Source organism: Stigmatopora argus, chromosome 7 (assembly GCF_051989625.1).
Source record: "Stigmatopora argus isolate UIUO_Sarg chromosome 7, RoL_Sarg_1.0, whole genome shotgun sequence".
Lineage (NCBI taxonomy): Eukaryota > Metazoa > Chordata > Actinopteri > Syngnathiformes > Syngnathidae > Stigmatopora > Stigmatopora argus.
The window spans coordinates 15,373,542-15,389,688 of record NC_135393.1 but is presented as its reverse complement, the minus strand read 5'-3'; the positions used below and the strand labels follow the sequence as shown (position 1 = coordinate 15,389,688).

The window sequence follows — 16,147 nt, the reverse complement described above, 5'->3', positions numbered from 1 at the left end:
TTTTCCCCCTTTTAAATCAATAATTGTAATTTTTTTTAATCATTTTTTTCTGTTTTTAGTTCAAAAATCATTTTGTAAAATCTAAAAATGTATTAAAAAAGCTAAAATAAACATTGTTTTAGATCTATAAAAAACTGAATATTCAGGGCTTTTAATCCAGTTCTTTTAATCCATTTATTAAAAAAAATCTACATATTATATCCAAAATGGTCCGGACTGCATGAAATCAAGTTGACGTTAATGTGGCCCGCGAACCAACCTGAGTTTGAAACCCTTGCCATACGTTCTCTGTCACAAAATGGCTTTTTATACAGTAAATTGAGGATATACTAAGAGCAACAAATTGATTTGCCAAATGAACAAACACCTGTGCAAGACATGGGGAAGCTGATTGGACGGACACAAACTATACAAAAGCCAAATCCTAAAAATAAGTGTTTCTGTAGACTTTACAATCAGGAAAAGACTCTAATTATAAAGTTAGTGTGTGTGCGCACGCGTGTGTGTGTGCGCACGCGTGTGTGTGCGCACGCATGTGTGTGTTTACTGTGCAAAGCGAGTTTTATATGTTGACAGATCACATTCACCTGCAGTGTTCCCACACGGCCACACCCATTTAGTCTACCTGTATAAGCACACCTTCCTTGCAAGTGTCAGTTTGAGTGCGATATTCAGACAACAACAGCCACCATGACAGGAAAACTTTTTTTACTGGGACTTCTTCTCATCTGTGTGGCAGCAGGTATTCACATTTTGAATTTTTTTTATTCATCATTTGGAAAATGATTTTATACATCCCACACTGTAATTATTAAAAATGTCATTTACATATATGAACTATTCTAAGGGTTGTTTACGCTGAAAAATCTAGTGGCCATTCTAATGGACTAGTCATTATTTATCTCATCTCATTTTCTGAACCGCTTTATCCTCACTAGGGTCGTGGGGGGGGGGTGCTGGAGCCTATCCCAGCTGACTTCGGACCAGAGGTGGGGGGCACCCTTAATTGGTGGCCAGCCAATCGCAGGGCAGGAGGAGACAAACAACCATGCACACTCACACTCGTACCTAGGGGTAATTTAGAGTGTCTAATCAGGCTACCATGCATGTTTTTGAAATGTGGGAGGAAACCGGAGTACCCGGAGAAAACCCACGCAGGCCCGAGGAGAACATGCAAACTCCACACAGGTGGACCGACCTGGATTTGAACCCAGGTCCCCCACTGTGAGGCCAACGCGCTAACCACTCATTCGCTGGGCCGCCCATGCTGAAAAATATTTACCAATATTTGTATAACTTTAATTAGGTTATTATACAACCATTTCTTGACATTACCTGCCACCAGACTAAAAACAACAGAATTGATTACCATGTTGGGTATTTTTTTAAATTTGTTTTCAGTATACGTATTGCATACTGATGTTCTATTTGAAAGATGAATAATTTTAGTCACCATTTCTTCTTACTTTCCCAGCTAAAGCAACCCCGAGAACAGTAAGTAATTTTTGTGTATATATGTGTGAAAACCACAATGTATGACTCCATATCCCAAAAAATATTCATGTTAGTAAAATATGCAGCATTTATTGTACAGAAAAAAGCATATTTGTACAAGCCAATATTCTTATTTTGCTCCCTTTACGTTTTCCCTGCAGCCATATTGTCAAAATACTGATCCTGGGATGCTTATGGCATGCCCCTTAAACCTAGCCCCTGTGTGTGGTAGTGATGGTAATACATATGCCAACGAGTGTATCCTTTGTGTACACAGACAGTAAGTACGCCACTGCACACCAACGCAAAATACAAAAACATGTGGATCATCAGGCATTATCTTGTGCTTTAAAATGAACGTTGGCAATCAACTTTACCCAGGAGACTATGTTCTTTTGTTGTTGTTTTGTTTGTTAAGAAAGAGGTTTGACTCCTGGTAGCATTCCTCTCCTCTGAGTCATCCTCTTTGACAGATTATGCAAAAAATATTTTAAAAAATACACAATCATGCCAGGCCAAAGTTCAACAGCTCTATTTTGTGTTTACAGGAAAACTCAGGCGGCTGTTTTAATTAATCACGATGGAACCTGTGTGGCTGATTCACAGCTATGAGGAAATATGTTTTGGATAATAAAAGTCTACGATGATGATGTGAACAATTGTGATTTTATGGCTGAAACATGGTAGAAGGTTTGTTATGATTGAATAATATCAGTTGGGTTTACCAAGAAAGAACTAAAATGTAAAATCTTTATTACTAACAAACTCACCTGTATTATTTTTAACTATCAATTTTGAGTCGACTAAATAATGACTAGGGCGGCTGAGTGGTTAGCGCGTCGGCCTCACAGTGGTGGACCTGGGTTCAAATCCAGGTCGGTCCATCTGTGTGGAGTTTGCATGTTCTCCCCGGGCCTGTGTGGGTTTTCTTCAGGTACTCCGGTTTCCTCCCACATTCCAAAGACATGCATGGCAGGCTGATTGGACACTCTAAATTGCCCCTAGGTATGAATGTGAGCACGAATGGTTGTCCGTCTCCTCGTGCCCTGCGATTGGCTGGCCACCAATTCAGGGTGTGCCCCGCCTTTGGCCTGAAGTCAGCTGGGATAGGCTCCAGCACCCCCGCCACCCTAGTGTGGATAAAGCGGTTCATACAATGAGATGAGATAAATACTAATGACTAGTCCATTAAAATGGCCACTAGGTTCATCTCTCCGCTAATGGCTGCAGTTGGTGCAGCATTTAATTCCACCTTTTCACCAATCAGTTCTTTCACTAATTTAATCTGTTCATGTTCAGGTGCTGCTTATTTTAGCTGAAACCTCATTGGTTAAACGGTGTCTGTGCTGGACCAGTTGGAAGAAAAACCAAAACCCAAAGCCACCTTTGGAGAACTTTTGTTGTAGTGTTTTCACATCACTTAAGGCACTTATAGGCCATCATTTCTGTTGTGTCCATAAAAATATGAAACATCAATATGTCTACTTCTGGGGTGGACAAACTAATCAACAAAGTGCAAGTGCAATCAGTGGATTGTTGTCAGGTGCTTCTTGTTTTCTGCAGAAATCTCATTGGTTAAAGTGTCTGTGCTGGATTGGTTGGAACAAAAACCCACAGTGTCCCTCAAAGACCGGTTTGGCCACCTCTGGTCTACTTGCATGCATTCACTTTAACTTCTGAAAATACTTTTACCACTCATTGTGTTCACCATAAGAGTGTAAAAGAAGTATCTATAGGCAGTCTGAATCTTTAAAAAAAGACAGAAGCAGGTGTGGGAAAGTACTAATTGTTTTTTTTGTTTTTTTAATGTATTTATTGGAATGATTGAGCTGACACAAATTTGGCAGAAAATCCTAATCTTTCCAGCTAAAGTGTTCATTTTTTGGACTGAAATGAACGTTCTTATGGATTTGACTGTGTGGCAACACCAATGTGAGATTTTGCATCTACCAACATTCATCATGACTGGAAGATTTCTTCTGTGTTGTTGCAGGTAAGCAAATAAGAGTAAAAAGATTTGATTGAGAAAATGTTTACACTCAATATTGAACCCATGTGAACGCGGGGCAGGCTCTGTTATGTATTAAGGAAAAAAACTGTGATGTCATACAGAGGCAGGCTAAAGGATTTGCAAATCATTTTATTGTCAGAACAGTTGTATGTCATTGGCTGCTAAAATAACAAACAAAGTCGACACGTCAGACCATTTGGGAGTCCTACACGTTGCGCACTACGCGTACCCATTGTTTCGGGATGTCAATCCGAACTGGTGGCTTCCTACGTCAAGAGAAAATAGACGACATTTTACTCGAAATTGCTTGAGCCGCTCAAGCGTTTGATTTTTTGGGAACTTTTTCTGGACTATACATTATACATGAGTATAAGTCACAATAGCCAAAATAAACCACACAAAGTATCATTTTGGGGGGATTTCTTTTTAACTATAAAATCCAAAACGAGTGACCGTTGTCTTGAAAGTTTAAAATAAAAATTAGAAAAAAGTGGGAGGAAACAATTACCAGATTGGAGCCTTCTTGTAGTTTAGTGTAAAAATAATGTGAAATTATATAAGTCAACACAGAGCATAAGTCACAACCCTCACCCTAAACTATGATAAAAACTGTGATTGAGAGTCCAGACAATACGGTCATGGCATAAATTTCTATTAGCTGCACAACGGAAAAAATAAATAGTTTGTAATCAATCAGAGTTCACAATTGAAAGTCTAATTTTCCACCTTATTGTTTATTTGTGTAGTATGTGTTTGTACTCACTTGGGACAGGGAGCACACCCATTGGGTTGTGTTGTTCCATCAGAACTGCACATGCAATTGTTAGACGATTCATCAGGGGAAGATGACTGAGAGATAAAGCAAAAACACCCTATGTTACGAGAAAAATAAATGATTAACTCTTTGGCTGCCCTTGATGCCAATAAACGTCAAAGCCACTTTGACTGGAAGGCCCGGCAGTGACCATTGAAGTGCAAAGCTCAAATGAAACTGACATAATGATCACTGCCATCTTTCCTATACGAAATGGTTTTGACTTCTATTAGCATTAGCGACCATAACTGATTGAATTTGGTATTTTTTTTCCCAAACACATAATTAAATGAAACCAAATGAATATATGTACCAAATATTACCAGAGCATTAGCTTCTTATTAAGAATGACTGTATTTGATTATAAAATGCGTAAATAATAGTCACCTCTAATGCCTTTATGCCTGTAAAAAAAGAAGTAAATACTTTCGTGAGTCCAGCCTTTCATGCAAATACTTTCGACAATATCACCAATATGTAAACAGTGAAAAATACATTTCATTTGGATTTTAAGGATTTTGTAGTATGTTGCTGGTTATGAATGTTGAGAGGATGCTTCCCATTTAAAGTTGTATATCAAGTCCTTGATTTTATTTTATTGATTTTATTTGCTTACCTGCAACGACACAGACGAGCAGAAAGCCCAAAAGAAGAATTCTCCCAGTCATGATGAATGTTTGTACGTGAAAATACTGTTGCAACTCAGTCGGTGTTGTGCATTTATTGGAGTCCGCTCAGTACCGATCAATGTCAGCACACAAAAACAAGAACTATGACCGCAAACATTTAGACGAAAAAAACTGTATTTTGACCAGGGCTTATTTGTCAAAGCAACATTGCGAAAACGGTCATTTCCCGTAATACTCTTTTAACTTTAAAAAGTGAAATAATTTGCCAAAATATTTGTTCACAATTAAAATATGGAACGTAGGACGTCATATTCTTCGGAATTTAGAGCAAAAATAAAACATTGCTGGATGTGATGGGGCATTGAAAACATGGTGCTATAAAAGAAAATAATTGAGAAGAACAGCTTAAATCTCTTTTTAAATTTTGTATTGCTTCTATCCTATTGATTTGACTTTTTGGGGGTAAATAATGTCATAAATGTCAATTACATATATGAACTATGCTAAGGGTTGTTTACGCTGAAATATCTAGTGGCCATTCTAATGGACTAGTCATTATTTATCTCATCTCATTTTCTGAACCGCTTTATCCTCATTAGGGTCGCGGGGGGCACACTGAATTGGTGGCCAGCCAATCGCAGGGCATGAAGAGACAAACAACCATGCACACTCGCACTCGTACCTAGGGGTAATTTAGTGTCCAATCAGCCTACCATGCATGTTTTTGAAATGTGTAAGGAAACCGGAGTACCCGGAGAATACCCACGCAGGCCCGGGGAGAACATGCAAACTCCACATAGGTTGACCGACCTGGATTTGAACCCAGGACTCCCACTGTGAGGCCGACGCGCTAACCACTCATTCGCTGGGCCGCCCATGCTGAAAAATATTTACCAATATTTGTATAACTTTAATTAGGTTATTAATATACAACCATTTCCCTGACATTTCCTGCCATCAAACTAAAAACAACAGAATTGATTACCATTTTGTTGTTTTTTTGTTTCTTCATTCATTTGGTTTGTTTATTTGTTTTCAGTACACATATTGCATGCTGATGTTCTATTTGAACGATAAATAAAAAATAAATAAATAAAATCAGACTTAGGCTTGTCATCATCATTGACTAGACAAAAGCCTAATTGTCATCATACCCAGCTGCATATGACGAAATTGAAAGTGTTTCTCCACAAAGTGCGCTTTTCCCAGGCAAGAGCCCAACCAAGTGATAGTTTCAGACTTGCTGGCACTCTGCCGTGATGGATACATCGCATCACCTCCCGAGCGCATCCAACTCCCGGCGACTGCGAAAAGGTTTGCCTCACCGATGCCAACAAAGAATAAAATGGATCACTTACCTCTCAATGTCTGCTTACTTACCTTCAGTCTGCCAGCAGGAGGCCAGTTGGACCAAAAACCAAAACCCAAAGCCACCTTTGGAGAACTTTTGTTGTAGTGTTTTCACATCACTTAAGGCACTTAAAGGCCATAATTTCTGTTGTGTCCATAAAAATATGAAACATCAATATGTCTACTTCTGGGGTGGACAAACTAATCAACAAAGTGCAAGTGCAATCAGTGGATTGTAATCAGGTGCTTCTTGTTTTCTGCAGAAATCTCATTGGTTAAAGTGTCTGTGCTGGATTGGTTGGAACAAAAACCCACAGTGTCCCTCAAAGACCGGTTTGACCACCCCTGGTCTACTTGCATGCATTCACTTTAACTTCTGAAAATACTTTTACCACTCATTGTGTTCACCATAAGAGTATAAAAGAAGTATCTATAGGCAGTCTGAATCTTTAAAAAAAGACAGAAGCAGGTGTGGGAAAGTACTACATTGTTTTTTTTTGTTTTTTTAATGTATTTATTGGAATGATTGAGCTGACACAAATTTGGCAGAAAATCCTAATCTTTCCAGCTAAAGTGTTCATTTTTTGGACTGAAATGAACGTTCTTATGGATTTGACTGTGTGGCAACACCAATGTGAGATTTTGCATCTACCAACATTCATCATGACTGGAAGATTTCTTCTGTGTGGTTGCAGGTAAGCAAATAAGAGTAAAAAGATTTGATTGAGAAAATGTTTACACTCAATATTGAACCCATGTGAATGCGGGGCAGGCTCTGTTATGTATTAAGGAAAAAAACTGTGATGTCATACAGAGGCAGGCTAAAGGATTTGCAAATCATTTTATTGTCAGAACATTTGTATGTCATTGGCTGCTAAAAAACAAACAAAGTCGACATGTCAGACCATTTGGGAGTCTTACACATTGCGCGTTATGCGTTGCATGGTCCGTTGTGGGCAATCTGAACCGGTGGATTCCTACGTCAAGAGAAAATAGATGACATTTTACTCAAAATTGCTTGAGCCACACAAGTGTTTGACTTTTTTGAAAATTTTCTGGACTATACATCGTACATGAGTATAAGTCACACTAGCTCCCCCCAAAAATACACACTGAAAGTGTCATTTTTGGAGGATTTTTTTAAACAATAAAATCCAAAACAAGGGACAGTTGTCTTGAAAGTTTAAAATAAAAATATTTAGAAAAAAGTTGGAGGAAAGAATTACCAGAACGGTGCCTTCTTGCGGTTTAGTGTTAAAATAACGTGAAATTATATAAGTCAACACAGAGCTTAAGTCACAACCCTCACCCTAAACTATAATAAAAACTGTGATTTATAGTCCAGAAAATATGGTCATGGCATAAATTTCTATTAGCTGCACACCAGAAAAAATAAATAGTTTGTAATCAATCAGAGTTCACAATTGAAAGTCTAATTTTCCATCTTATTGTTTATTTGTATAGTGTGTGTTTGTACTCACTTGGAACAGAGAGCACACCTATTGGGGTGTGTTATTCCATCAGAACCGCATATGGGGTCATAGTTCATGGGGCAAATGTTAGACGATTCATCAGGGGAACATGACTGAGAGATAAAGCAAAAACACCCTATGTTACGAGAAAAATAAATGATTAACTCTTTGGCTGCCCTTGATGCCAATAAATGTCAAAGCCACTTTGACTGGAAGGCCCGGCAGTGACCATTGAAGTGCAAAGCTCAAATGAAACTGACATAAATATCACTGCCATCTTTCCTATACGAAATGGTTTTGACTTTTATTATCATTTAGCGGCCGTAACTGATTGAATTTGGTATTTTATTTGTTTTTCCCAAACACATAATAATGAAACCAAATGAATATATGTACCAAATATTACCAGAGCATTAGCTTCTTAAGAATGACTGTATTTGATTATAAAATGCGTAAATAATAGTCACCTCTGATGCCTTTATGCCTGTAAAAAAAGAAGTAAATAGTTTCGTGAGTCGACAATATCACCAATATGTAAACAGTGAAAAATACATTTCATTTGGATTTTAAGGATTTTGTAGTATGTTGCTGGTTATGAATGTTGAGAGGATGCTTCCCATTTAAAAGTTAGTGTTTTGATAAATCAGCATTTGGAGTGTAAGAAAGTTGTATATGAAGTCCTTGATTTTATTTTATTGATTTAATTTCCTTACCTGCAACGACACAGACGAGCAGAAAGCCCAAAAGAAGAATTCTCCCAGTCATGATGAATGTTTGTACGTGAAAATACTGTCGCAACTCAGTCGGTGTTGTGCATTTATTGGAGTCCGCTCAGTGCCGATCAATGTCCGCACACAAAAACAAGAACTATGACAGCAAACATTTAGAGGAAAAACTGTATTTTGACCAGAGCTTATTTGTCAAAGCAACATTGCGAAAACGGTCATTTTCCGTATTACTCTTTTTACTTGAAAAAGTGAAATAATTTGCCAAAATATTTGTTCTCAAATAATATATGGAACGTAGGGCGTCATATTATTTGGAATTTAGAGCAAAAATAAATCATTGCTGAATGTGATGGGGCATTGAAAACGGGTGTGCGCGCGTGCGTGCGTGCGTGCGTGCGAGCGTGCGCGCGGGTGTAAGTGCGTGTGCGTGCGTAAGTGCGTGCGTGCGTGCGTGCGCGCGAGTGTAAGTGCGTGTGTAAGTGCGTGTGTAAGTGCGTGTGTAAGTGCGTGCGTAAGTGCGTGCGTAAGTGCGTGCATAAGTGCGTGCGCAAGTGCGTGCGCGCGAGTGCAAGTGCGTGCGTAAGTGCGTGCGTGCGTACGTGCGTGCGTAAGTGCGTGCGCGCGCGAGTGTAGGTGCGTGCGTGCGTGCGAGTGTAAGTGCGTGCGTGGTAAGTGCGTGCGTAAGTGCGTGCGTGCGTGCGCGCGAGTGTAAGTGCGTGCGTGCGTAAGTGCGTGCGTGCGTAAGTGCGTGCGTGCGTAAGTGCGTGCGTGCGTAAGTGCGTGCGTGCGTAAGTGCGTGCGTAAGTGCGTAAGTGCGTGCGTAAGTGCGTAAGTGCGTGCGCGCGAGTGTAGGTGCGTGCGTGCGTTCGTGCGTGCGTAAGTGCTTGCGCGCGAGTTTAAGTGCGTGCGCGCGAGTGTAAGTGTGTGCGTGCGTAAGTGCGTGCGTGCGTAAGTGCGTGCGTGCGTAAGTGCGTGCGTAAGTGCATGCGTAAGTGCGTGCGTAACTGCGTGCGTGCGCGTGTGCGTAAGTGCGTGCGTGCGTAAGTGCGTGCGTGCGTAAGTGCGTGCGCGCGAGTGTAAGTGCGTGCGTGCGTAAGTGCGTGCGTGCGTAAGTGCGTGCGCGCGAGTGTAAGTGCGTGCGTGCGTAAGTGCGCGCGTGCGTGCGTGTGTATAATATTTGCATAACTTTAATTAGGTTATTAATATACAACCATTTCTTGACATTACCAGCCATCAAACTAAAAACAACAGAATGGATTACCATGTCTTTTTGTTTCTTCATTCATTTGGTCTGTTTATTTGTTTTCAGTATACATATTGCATGCTGATGTTCTATTTCAAAGACCCATTTCTTCTTACTTTCCCAGCTAAAGCAACCCCGAGAACGGTAAGTCATTTTTTTTGTGTATATGTATGAAAACCACAACGTATGAATCCATATCCAAAAAATATTCATGTTAGTAAAATATTGTACAGAAAAAAAGCATATTTATACAAGCCAATATTCTTATTTTGCTCCCTTTATGTTTTTCCTGCAGCCATATTGTCAAAATACTGATCCTGGGATGCTTATGGCATGCCCCTTCAACCTAGCCCCCGTGTGTGGTAGTGATGGCAACACATATGCCAACGAGTGTATCCTTTGTGTACACAGACAGTAAGTACACCCCTGCACACCAACGCAAAATACAAAAACATTTGGATCATCAGGCGTTATCTTGTGCTTTAAAATGATCTCAGGAACATTGGCATTCAACTTTACCCAGGAGACTATGTTCTCTTTTTGTTTTGTTTGTTAAGAAATAGGTTTGACCCCTGGTAGCATTCCTCTCCTCTGAGTCATCCTCTTTGAGAGAGTATGCAAAAGATACACAAAAATACATAATCAAGCCATGCCAAAGTTCAACAGTTCTATTTTGTGTTTACAGGAAAACTCAGGTGGATGTTTTAATTCATCACGATGGAACCTGTGAGCCCGATTCACAGCTATGAGGAAATATGTTTGGATGATAAAAGTCAACAATGATTATGTAAACAATTGTGATTTTATGGCTGAAACATGGTAGAAGGTTTGTTATGATTGAATAATATCAGTTGGGTTTTCCAAGAAAGACTTGAAAGGGATAACTGCAGGCATTTTTTTATATTTTTTATTACTGCAATCAGTGGATTGCAGTCAGGTGCTTCTTGTTTTCTGCAGAAATCTCATTGGTTAAAGTGTCTGTGCTGGATTGGTTGGAACAAAAACCTGAACCTACAGCGTCCATCAAGGACCAGTTTGGCCAGCCCTGGTCTACTTGCATGCATTCACTTTAACTTCTGAAAATACTAATTGCATACCTGTCAACCTCTGCCGATAACTGCCCTTATAAATGATTATGATTCCCCTTACAAACCCCCAAAAAACCTTACAAACACCGTACGAGTCGTACGGTGTTTGTAAGGTTTTTTGGGGGTTTGTAAGGGGAATCATAATCATTTATAAGGGTAGTTATCGGCAGAGGTTGACAGGTATGTAATTGTGTTCACCATAAGAGTATAAAATAAGTATCAATAGGCAGTTTGGATCTTTTAAAAAGACAAGCAGGTGTGTGAAAGTGCTACATTGTTATTTTTAAAAAAAATGTATTCATTGGAATAATTGAGCTGACACATTTGTCAGAAAATGCTAATCCTTTCAGCTAGTGTTCATTTTGGGGCGGAAATGAACGTTCATATGGATTCGACTGTGTGGCAACACCAATGTGAGATTTTCCATCTACCAACATTCATCATGATTGGAAGATTTCTTCTGTGTGGTTGCAGGTAAGCAAATAAGAGTAAAAAGACTTGATTGAGAAAATGTTTACACAATAATGAACCCATGTGAACATGGGCTCTTACGTATTAACGAAAACAATGGTGTGATGTCATACAGAGGCAGGCTAAAAGATTTGCAAATCATTTTATTGTCGGAACATTTGTATTTCATTGGCTGCTAAAAATAAAAACGAAGTCGACATGTCAGACCATTTGGGAGTCCTACGCCTATTCGATGCATGGTCCGTCGTAGGCAATCTGAACCGGTGGAATCCTATGTCAAGAGAAAATAGACGACATTTTACTCGGAATTGCTTAAGCCGTACAAACGTTTGATTTTTTGGGAATTTTTTCTGGACGATACATCGTAAATGAGTATAAGTCACACTAGCCCCCCAAAAATTACACACTGAAAGTGTCATTTTTGGGGGATTTTTTTTTAAAACTCTAAAATCCAAAACAAATGACAGTTGTCTTGAAAATTTAAAATAAAAATAATTAGAAAAAAGTTAGAGGAAACATTTACCAGAATGGTGCCTTTTTGCGGTTTAGTGTAAAAATAATGTGAAATTATATAAGTCAACACAGAGCATGAGTCACAACCCTCACTCTAAACTATGACTAAAAACTGTGATTTATAGTCCAGAAAATACGGTCATGGCATACATTTCTATTAGCTGCACAACGGAAAAAATAAATAGTTTGTAATCAATCAGAGTTCACAATTGAAAGTCTAATTTGCCATCTTATTGTTTATATGTGTAGTGAGTGTGTGTTTGTACTCACTTGGAACAAAGAACACACCGATTGGGGTATGTTATTCTATCAGAACCGCACACGGGCTCAAAGATTTTAGGACAATTGGAATCAGACTCCTCAGGGGAACATGCTAAGACACCCTATGTTACGAGAAAAATAAATGATTAACTCTTAGGCTGCCCTTGATGCCAATAAATGTCAAATCTACTTTGACTAGGAGGTCCGGCAGTGACCATTGAAGTGCAAAGCTCAAATGAAACTGACATAAATATCACTGCCATCCATCCTATACGAAATGGTTTTGACTTCTATTATCATTAACAGCCATAACTGATTGAATTTGGTATTTTATTTGTTTTTCCCAAACACATAATTAAATTAAACCAAATGAATATATTACCAAATATCACCAGAGCATTAGATGCTTATCAAGAATGACCATATTTGATTATAAAATGATAAAATATGTAAATAATAGTCACCTCTGATGCCTTTATGCCTGTAAAAAAAGAAGTAAATAGTTTCGTGAGTCCAGCCTTTCATGCAAATACTTTTGACAATATCACCAATATGTAAACAGTGAAAATTACATTTCATTTGGATTTTAAGGATTTTGTAGTATGTTGCTGGTTATGAATGTTGAAAGGATGCTTCCCATTTAAAAGTTAGTGTTTTGATAAATCAGCATTTGGAGTGTAAGAAAGTTGTATATGATGTCCTTGATTTTATTTTATTAATTTAATTTGCTTACCTGCAACGACACAGACGAGCAGAAAGCCCAAAAGAAGAATTCTCCCAGTCATGATGAATGTTTGTACGTGAAAATACTGTCGCAACTCAGTCGGTGTTGTGCATTTATTGGAGTCCGCTCAGTGCCGATCAATGTCAGCACACAAAAACAAGAACTATGACAGCAAACATTTAGACGAAAAAACTATGTATTTTGACCAGGGCTTATTTGTCAAAGCAACATTGCGAAAACGGTCATTTCCCGTAATACTCTTTTTACTTTAAAAAGTGAAAGAATTTGCCAAAATATTTGTTCACAATGAAAATATGGAACGTAGGACGTCATATTCTTCGGAATTTAGAGTAAAAATAAAACATTGCTGGATGTGATGGGACATTGAAAACATGGTGCTATAAAAGAAAATAATTGAGAAGAATAGCTCAAATCTTTTTAAATTTTGTATTGCAACTATCCTATTGATTTGACTATTTGGGGGTAAATAAATAAAAATGCACCAGGTCAAATTGAACGGGCACAAGGTCAAAGTGACCAGGAACGTTGTTGTTGTTGTTGTTTCTGACAAATGAACATAAAAAAAGGCTTATGATGCATTTGCATGTATTTGGAAAAAATTATAGAAAATGCATCTAAAGATTTTCAAACATTTTGACTAATTGTCTCAAGAAAATAATACACAGCCTAAAAGAGATTACGGTAAATTACTTGTTGATGCATGTTGACTTTTCTAGGTGTGTTTTGACCTTAATCTTCAGTGAACCGACCTTTTTAAAATCTACTCCCTGACTATTGTGAGTTATTCAACTAACAACATTCATCATGAAAGGGAAAAATCTTCTTTTTGGGATTTCTACTCAGCAGGTATCCAAAAATGGACTTGTTTTGAGACATTAAATGCTATTAATTGGACTCCCTTTTCCAAACATTTTCTGTGTTTACAGACACGAAGGCAGGAATGTTGCCAAATCCAATAAAAGTGAACGTTTGTGTACTCCGTATTCATTTTATATTTGCGTTAGAAGGATTACAAGAAGCCTCTGAGGGGTCATACATCATGACAGATTGAAAATACATATTTAATTGTCATTTATCATATTTACAGTTACCTAGTTGTTTCTCTGTGAAACAAACATTGACTTTTTTTTGTGTTATTTTTTTTACTTTCAGCCATCCTGTCTCCTCAAAAGCCAAATTTTTGCACCAGGTTTTTAATGCACCAGTGCTGAACTGATTACAAAACAATACGTGTGTTCTCTGTGTCCACAACTTGTAAGTAAAGAAAACAGTTTTCTATTCAAGACCATTTTTTCATTCTATTTGTAGGGAATGACATATACATTGAAAATAGTTCATTAGAATTGGAAGCGTGGTGATTGATTGGTTAATCTTCCTTTTTCCAATGTGTGTTTGGGCGTGTTGATATTGATTTTTAGTGACCAGACATCAATAAAAATACAGCACAGACAGTGTGACAATGTCATTGTGAGCTATCTATCCACCAGCAGTTACCATGACTTTGAAAACTTTTCTGTTGGGATTTCTGCTCCTCTGTGTAGTTCAAGGTATGCAAATAATTAAAAAACTTCATATCGCATGTCAATTTTTTACTGACTAAATCCTGTTTACTGAACAAAATGGCAACATTACTAGTTGAACACTGTTTATGGAATTTAAATGCATTATATTTTAGTAACTTTCATATTTTGCAATGCTCTAGTGGGCCATTTTTTTTGGTTCATAAAACCACTTGCATGAAAGTTGGACTCACTTTTTAAAAAAATATTCTGCTTTCCCAGGCTGCAGTGCGGCGATATTCCGATACCCAATAAAGGTGAATATTAGTCCACTACTCTAAGTAATTCTACAAGACTAAGATGCATTGATCAAAAAGTAATTGAGTGCATATTGAGGGTGATTTTAGTACTCTCACTGGATATTGAAAATGTATTCATTGTCTTTTCTTGTTTATTTTTTATTTTTTTATAGCCAGCCTGTCCTGCTCAGCCTACAGATATTTGCTCCAGGATTTATTACCCCTTGTGTGGAACTGATTTCAAAACCCACAGCAACTTATGTACACTCTGTTTCTACATCCAGTAAGTACACACGTTCAGGTGTAGATAGTATTGTTGTTACATAATGCGTTAGGTGTTGATGGGGGTCAAAATATAAACCACAAAAGGATCAGTTTTCAAGTTTAAACAGCTGTTGAGAACTCCCACACAAGTGCAAATGTTGACGTGGACTTTTTTTGTTATTGTTTATTTTGCAAGTGATAAGGCTCAGGGTCGTTTGTATTTATTAGATCATTATTCTAAAAAGAGTAATGAATTTTGGAGTAACTTTTGCACTTTGCTCTTTTTCACAGAAACTAACTAATATGTATAACTATTTCTTTTACTGACACATTCATAGTTCAAGTCATTGAACACCCTACATTAGCTGTGTCAAAGTGGCGGCCCGGGGGCCAAATCTGGCCCATCGCATCATTTTGTGTGGCCCGGGAAAGTAAATCATGAGTGCCGACTTTCTGTTTTAGGATCAAATTAAAAGGAAGAGTATAGATGTATATTAAATTTACTGATTTTCCTTCTTTTAAATCAATAATTGTAATTTTTTAATCCATTTTTTTCTGTGTTTTTAGTTCAAAAATCATTTTGTAAAATCTAAAAATATATATAAAAAAAGCTAAAATGAACATTGTTTTACATCTATAAAAACTGAATATTCAGGGCTTTTAATCCAGTTCTTTTAATCCATTTATAAAAGAAAAATCTAAATATTATATCTAAAATGGTCCGGCCCACGTGAAACCAAGTTAACGTTAAAGCGGCCCGCGAACCAACCCGAGTCTGACACTACGTCATTGCATTAATATATCTGATTTTCATGATAAAAATAATGTCTGCTGATGTCAAGACAAATTCATGATGATCCATTTTCTCTCAACAGTGAATCTGGGACAGATGTGAGGATTATTGGCCTGGGAGAATGTGAATCTATTTTAGAGAGGGACATGTCAAGAAATGTTTCTCATTATTAAAATGCTTCAATCAGAAAATAACCATGTATAATAAAAAATCATGGTCAACTCTGGTCTAAAGTGTGAACAAAAGTCTTTTATTTTATTATGATTTTTTGTGTTGTATGTGAGAAAGCATCCGTTTATGACACAAAAATAACCAAGAAATCAATTAAATTAAACGAGGTATTTGTTGGCATCTGGTGGTCAAAATAGAAACTGCAGGACAACTCTGCTTGCAAACACCTGCCAAATGAGTTTAAAAAACACAATATTTAGTTTGTTTTTCATTAAATAACAATGTAGATCTTGCTCATTTGT

General features: G+C 37.8%; 4 protein-coding genes and 2 long non-coding RNA genes across 9 annotated transcripts; 3 read left to right on the top strand and 3 right to left on the bottom strand.

Moving 5' to 3' along the window:
* Positions 1–599: 599 nt before the first annotated feature.
* Positions 600–2,153, top strand: spink4 (serine peptidase inhibitor, Kazal type 4). Its single transcript, XM_077606040.1, has 4 exons — positions 600–742; positions 1,475–1,494; positions 1,656–1,774; positions 2,043–2,153. Exons 1-4 carry the CDS (start codon positions 691–693, stop codon positions 2,104–2,106), a joined length of 255 nt encoding a protein of 84 aa, XP_077462166.1. The 5' UTR covers positions 600–690; the 3' UTR covers positions 2,107–2,153.
* Positions 2,154–3,614: 1,461 nt separating this feature from the next.
* LOC144077930 (uncharacterized) lies at positions 3,615–4,988 on the bottom strand. Its single transcript, XR_013301133.1, has 4 exons — positions 4,936–4,988; positions 4,707–4,723; positions 4,269–4,354; positions 3,615–3,771 (listed from the first exon to the last, which is right to left on the bottom strand). It is a non-coding gene; the product is annotated as an uncharacterized LOC144077930 (long non-coding RNA).
* Positions 4,989–6,245: 1,257 nt separating this feature from the next.
* LOC144077027 (putative pancreatic secretory proteinase inhibitor) lies at positions 6,246–10,827 on the top strand. 2 transcript variants are annotated; one of them, XR_013300861.1, is made up of 5 exons: positions 6,246–6,993; positions 9,808–9,885; positions 10,037–10,155; positions 10,427–10,567; positions 10,699–10,827. XR_013300861.1 is itself a non-coding variant. In XM_077604456.1 (4 exons), the coding sequence occupies exons 2-4, from the start codon at positions 9,820–9,822 to the stop codon at positions 10,488–10,490; spliced, it is 249 nt and encodes an 82-aa protein (XP_077460582.1). In that variant the 5' UTR covers positions 6,246–6,993; positions 9,808–9,819; the 3' UTR covers positions 10,491–10,634. The 2 variants fall into 2 exon arrangements, 1 of the variants encoding a protein (XP_077460582.1); XM_077604456.1 differs by lacking the exon at positions 10,699–10,827 and having other exon boundaries at positions 10,427–10,634.
* Positions 7,121–8,631, bottom strand: LOC144077029 (uncharacterized). The gene is made up of 4 exons (XR_013300862.1): positions 8,484–8,631; positions 8,238–8,254; positions 7,780–7,883; positions 7,121–7,275 (listed from the first exon to the last, which is right to left on the bottom strand). It is a non-coding gene; the product is annotated as an uncharacterized LOC144077029 (long non-coding RNA).
* Positions 10,828–11,014: 187 nt separating the features above from the next.
* On the top strand, positions 11,015–15,900 carry LOC144077026 (ovomucoid-like). 3 transcript variants are annotated; one of them, XM_077604454.1, is made up of 7 exons: positions 11,015–11,085; positions 11,161–11,303; positions 13,972–14,073; positions 14,238–14,366; positions 14,601–14,635; positions 14,791–14,900; positions 15,757–15,900. In XM_077604454.1, the coding sequence occupies exons 4-7, from the start codon at positions 14,315–14,317 to the stop codon at positions 15,845–15,847; spliced, it is 288 nt and encodes a 95-aa protein (XP_077460580.1). In that variant the 5' UTR covers positions 11,015–11,085; positions 11,161–11,303; positions 13,972–14,073; positions 14,238–14,314; the 3' UTR covers positions 15,848–15,900. The 3 variants fall into 3 exon arrangements, with proteins under 3 accessions (XP_077460580.1, XP_077460579.1, XP_077460581.1); XM_077604453.1 differs by having other exon boundaries at positions 11,021–11,303; XM_077604455.1 differs by lacking the exons at positions 11,015–11,085; positions 11,161–11,303 and adding an exon at positions 11,311–13,665.
* LOC144077028 (serine protease inhibitor Kazal-type 1-like) lies at positions 11,424–12,958 on the bottom strand. Its single transcript, XM_077604457.1, has 4 exons — positions 12,808–12,958; positions 12,539–12,555; positions 12,084–12,196; positions 11,424–11,571 (listed from the first exon to the last, which is right to left on the bottom strand). The coding sequence occupies exons 1-4, from the start codon at positions 12,857–12,859 to the stop codon at positions 11,526–11,528; spliced, it is 228 nt and encodes a 75-aa protein (XP_077460583.1). The 5' UTR covers positions 12,860–12,958; the 3' UTR covers positions 11,424–11,525.
* Positions 15,901–16,147: the final 247 nt, after the last annotated feature.

Coding starts and splice junctions, on each gene's coding strand:
- spink4 (XM_077606040.1), top strand. CDS start 691: ATGACAGGAAAACTTTTTTTACTGGGACTTCTTCTCATCTGTGTGGCA. Junction 1,495..1,655: donor CTAAAGCAACCCCGAGAACA/GTAAGTAATTTT, acceptor TTTTCCCTGCAG/CCATATTGTCAAAATACTGA. Junction 1,775..2,042: donor ATCCTTTGTGTACACAGACA/GTAAGTACGCCA, acceptor TTGTGTTTACAG/GAAAACTCAGGCGGCTGTTT.
- LOC144077027 (XM_077604456.1), top strand. CDS start 9,820: ATGCTGATGTTCTATTTCAAAGACCCATTTCTTCTTACTTTCCCAGCT. Junction 9,886..10,036: donor CTAAAGCAACCCCGAGAACG/GTAAGTCATTTT, acceptor TTTTTCCTGCAG/CCATATTGTCAAAATACTGA. Junction 10,156..10,426: donor ATCCTTTGTGTACACAGACA/GTAAGTACACCC, acceptor TTGTGTTTACAG/GAAAACTCAGGTGGATGTTT.
- LOC144077028 (XM_077604457.1), bottom strand. CDS start 12,859: ATGACTGGGAGAATTCTTCTTTTGGGCTTTCTGCTCGTCTGTGTCGTT. Junction 11,572..12,083: donor CGGTGTGTTCTTTGTTCCAA/GTGAGTACAAAC, acceptor CTCTTGACATAG/GATTCCACCGGTTCAGATTG.
- LOC144077026 (XM_077604454.1), top strand. CDS start 14,315: ATGACTTTGAAAACTTTTCTGTTGGGATTTCTGCTCCTCTGTGTAGTT. Junction 14,636..14,790: donor TATTCCGATACCCAATAAAG/GTGAATATTAGT, acceptor ATTTTTTTATAG/CCAGCCTGTCCTGCTCAGCC. Junction 14,901..15,756: donor ACACTCTGTTTCTACATCCA/GTAAGTACACAC, acceptor TTCTCTCAACAG/TGAATCTGGGACAGATGTGA.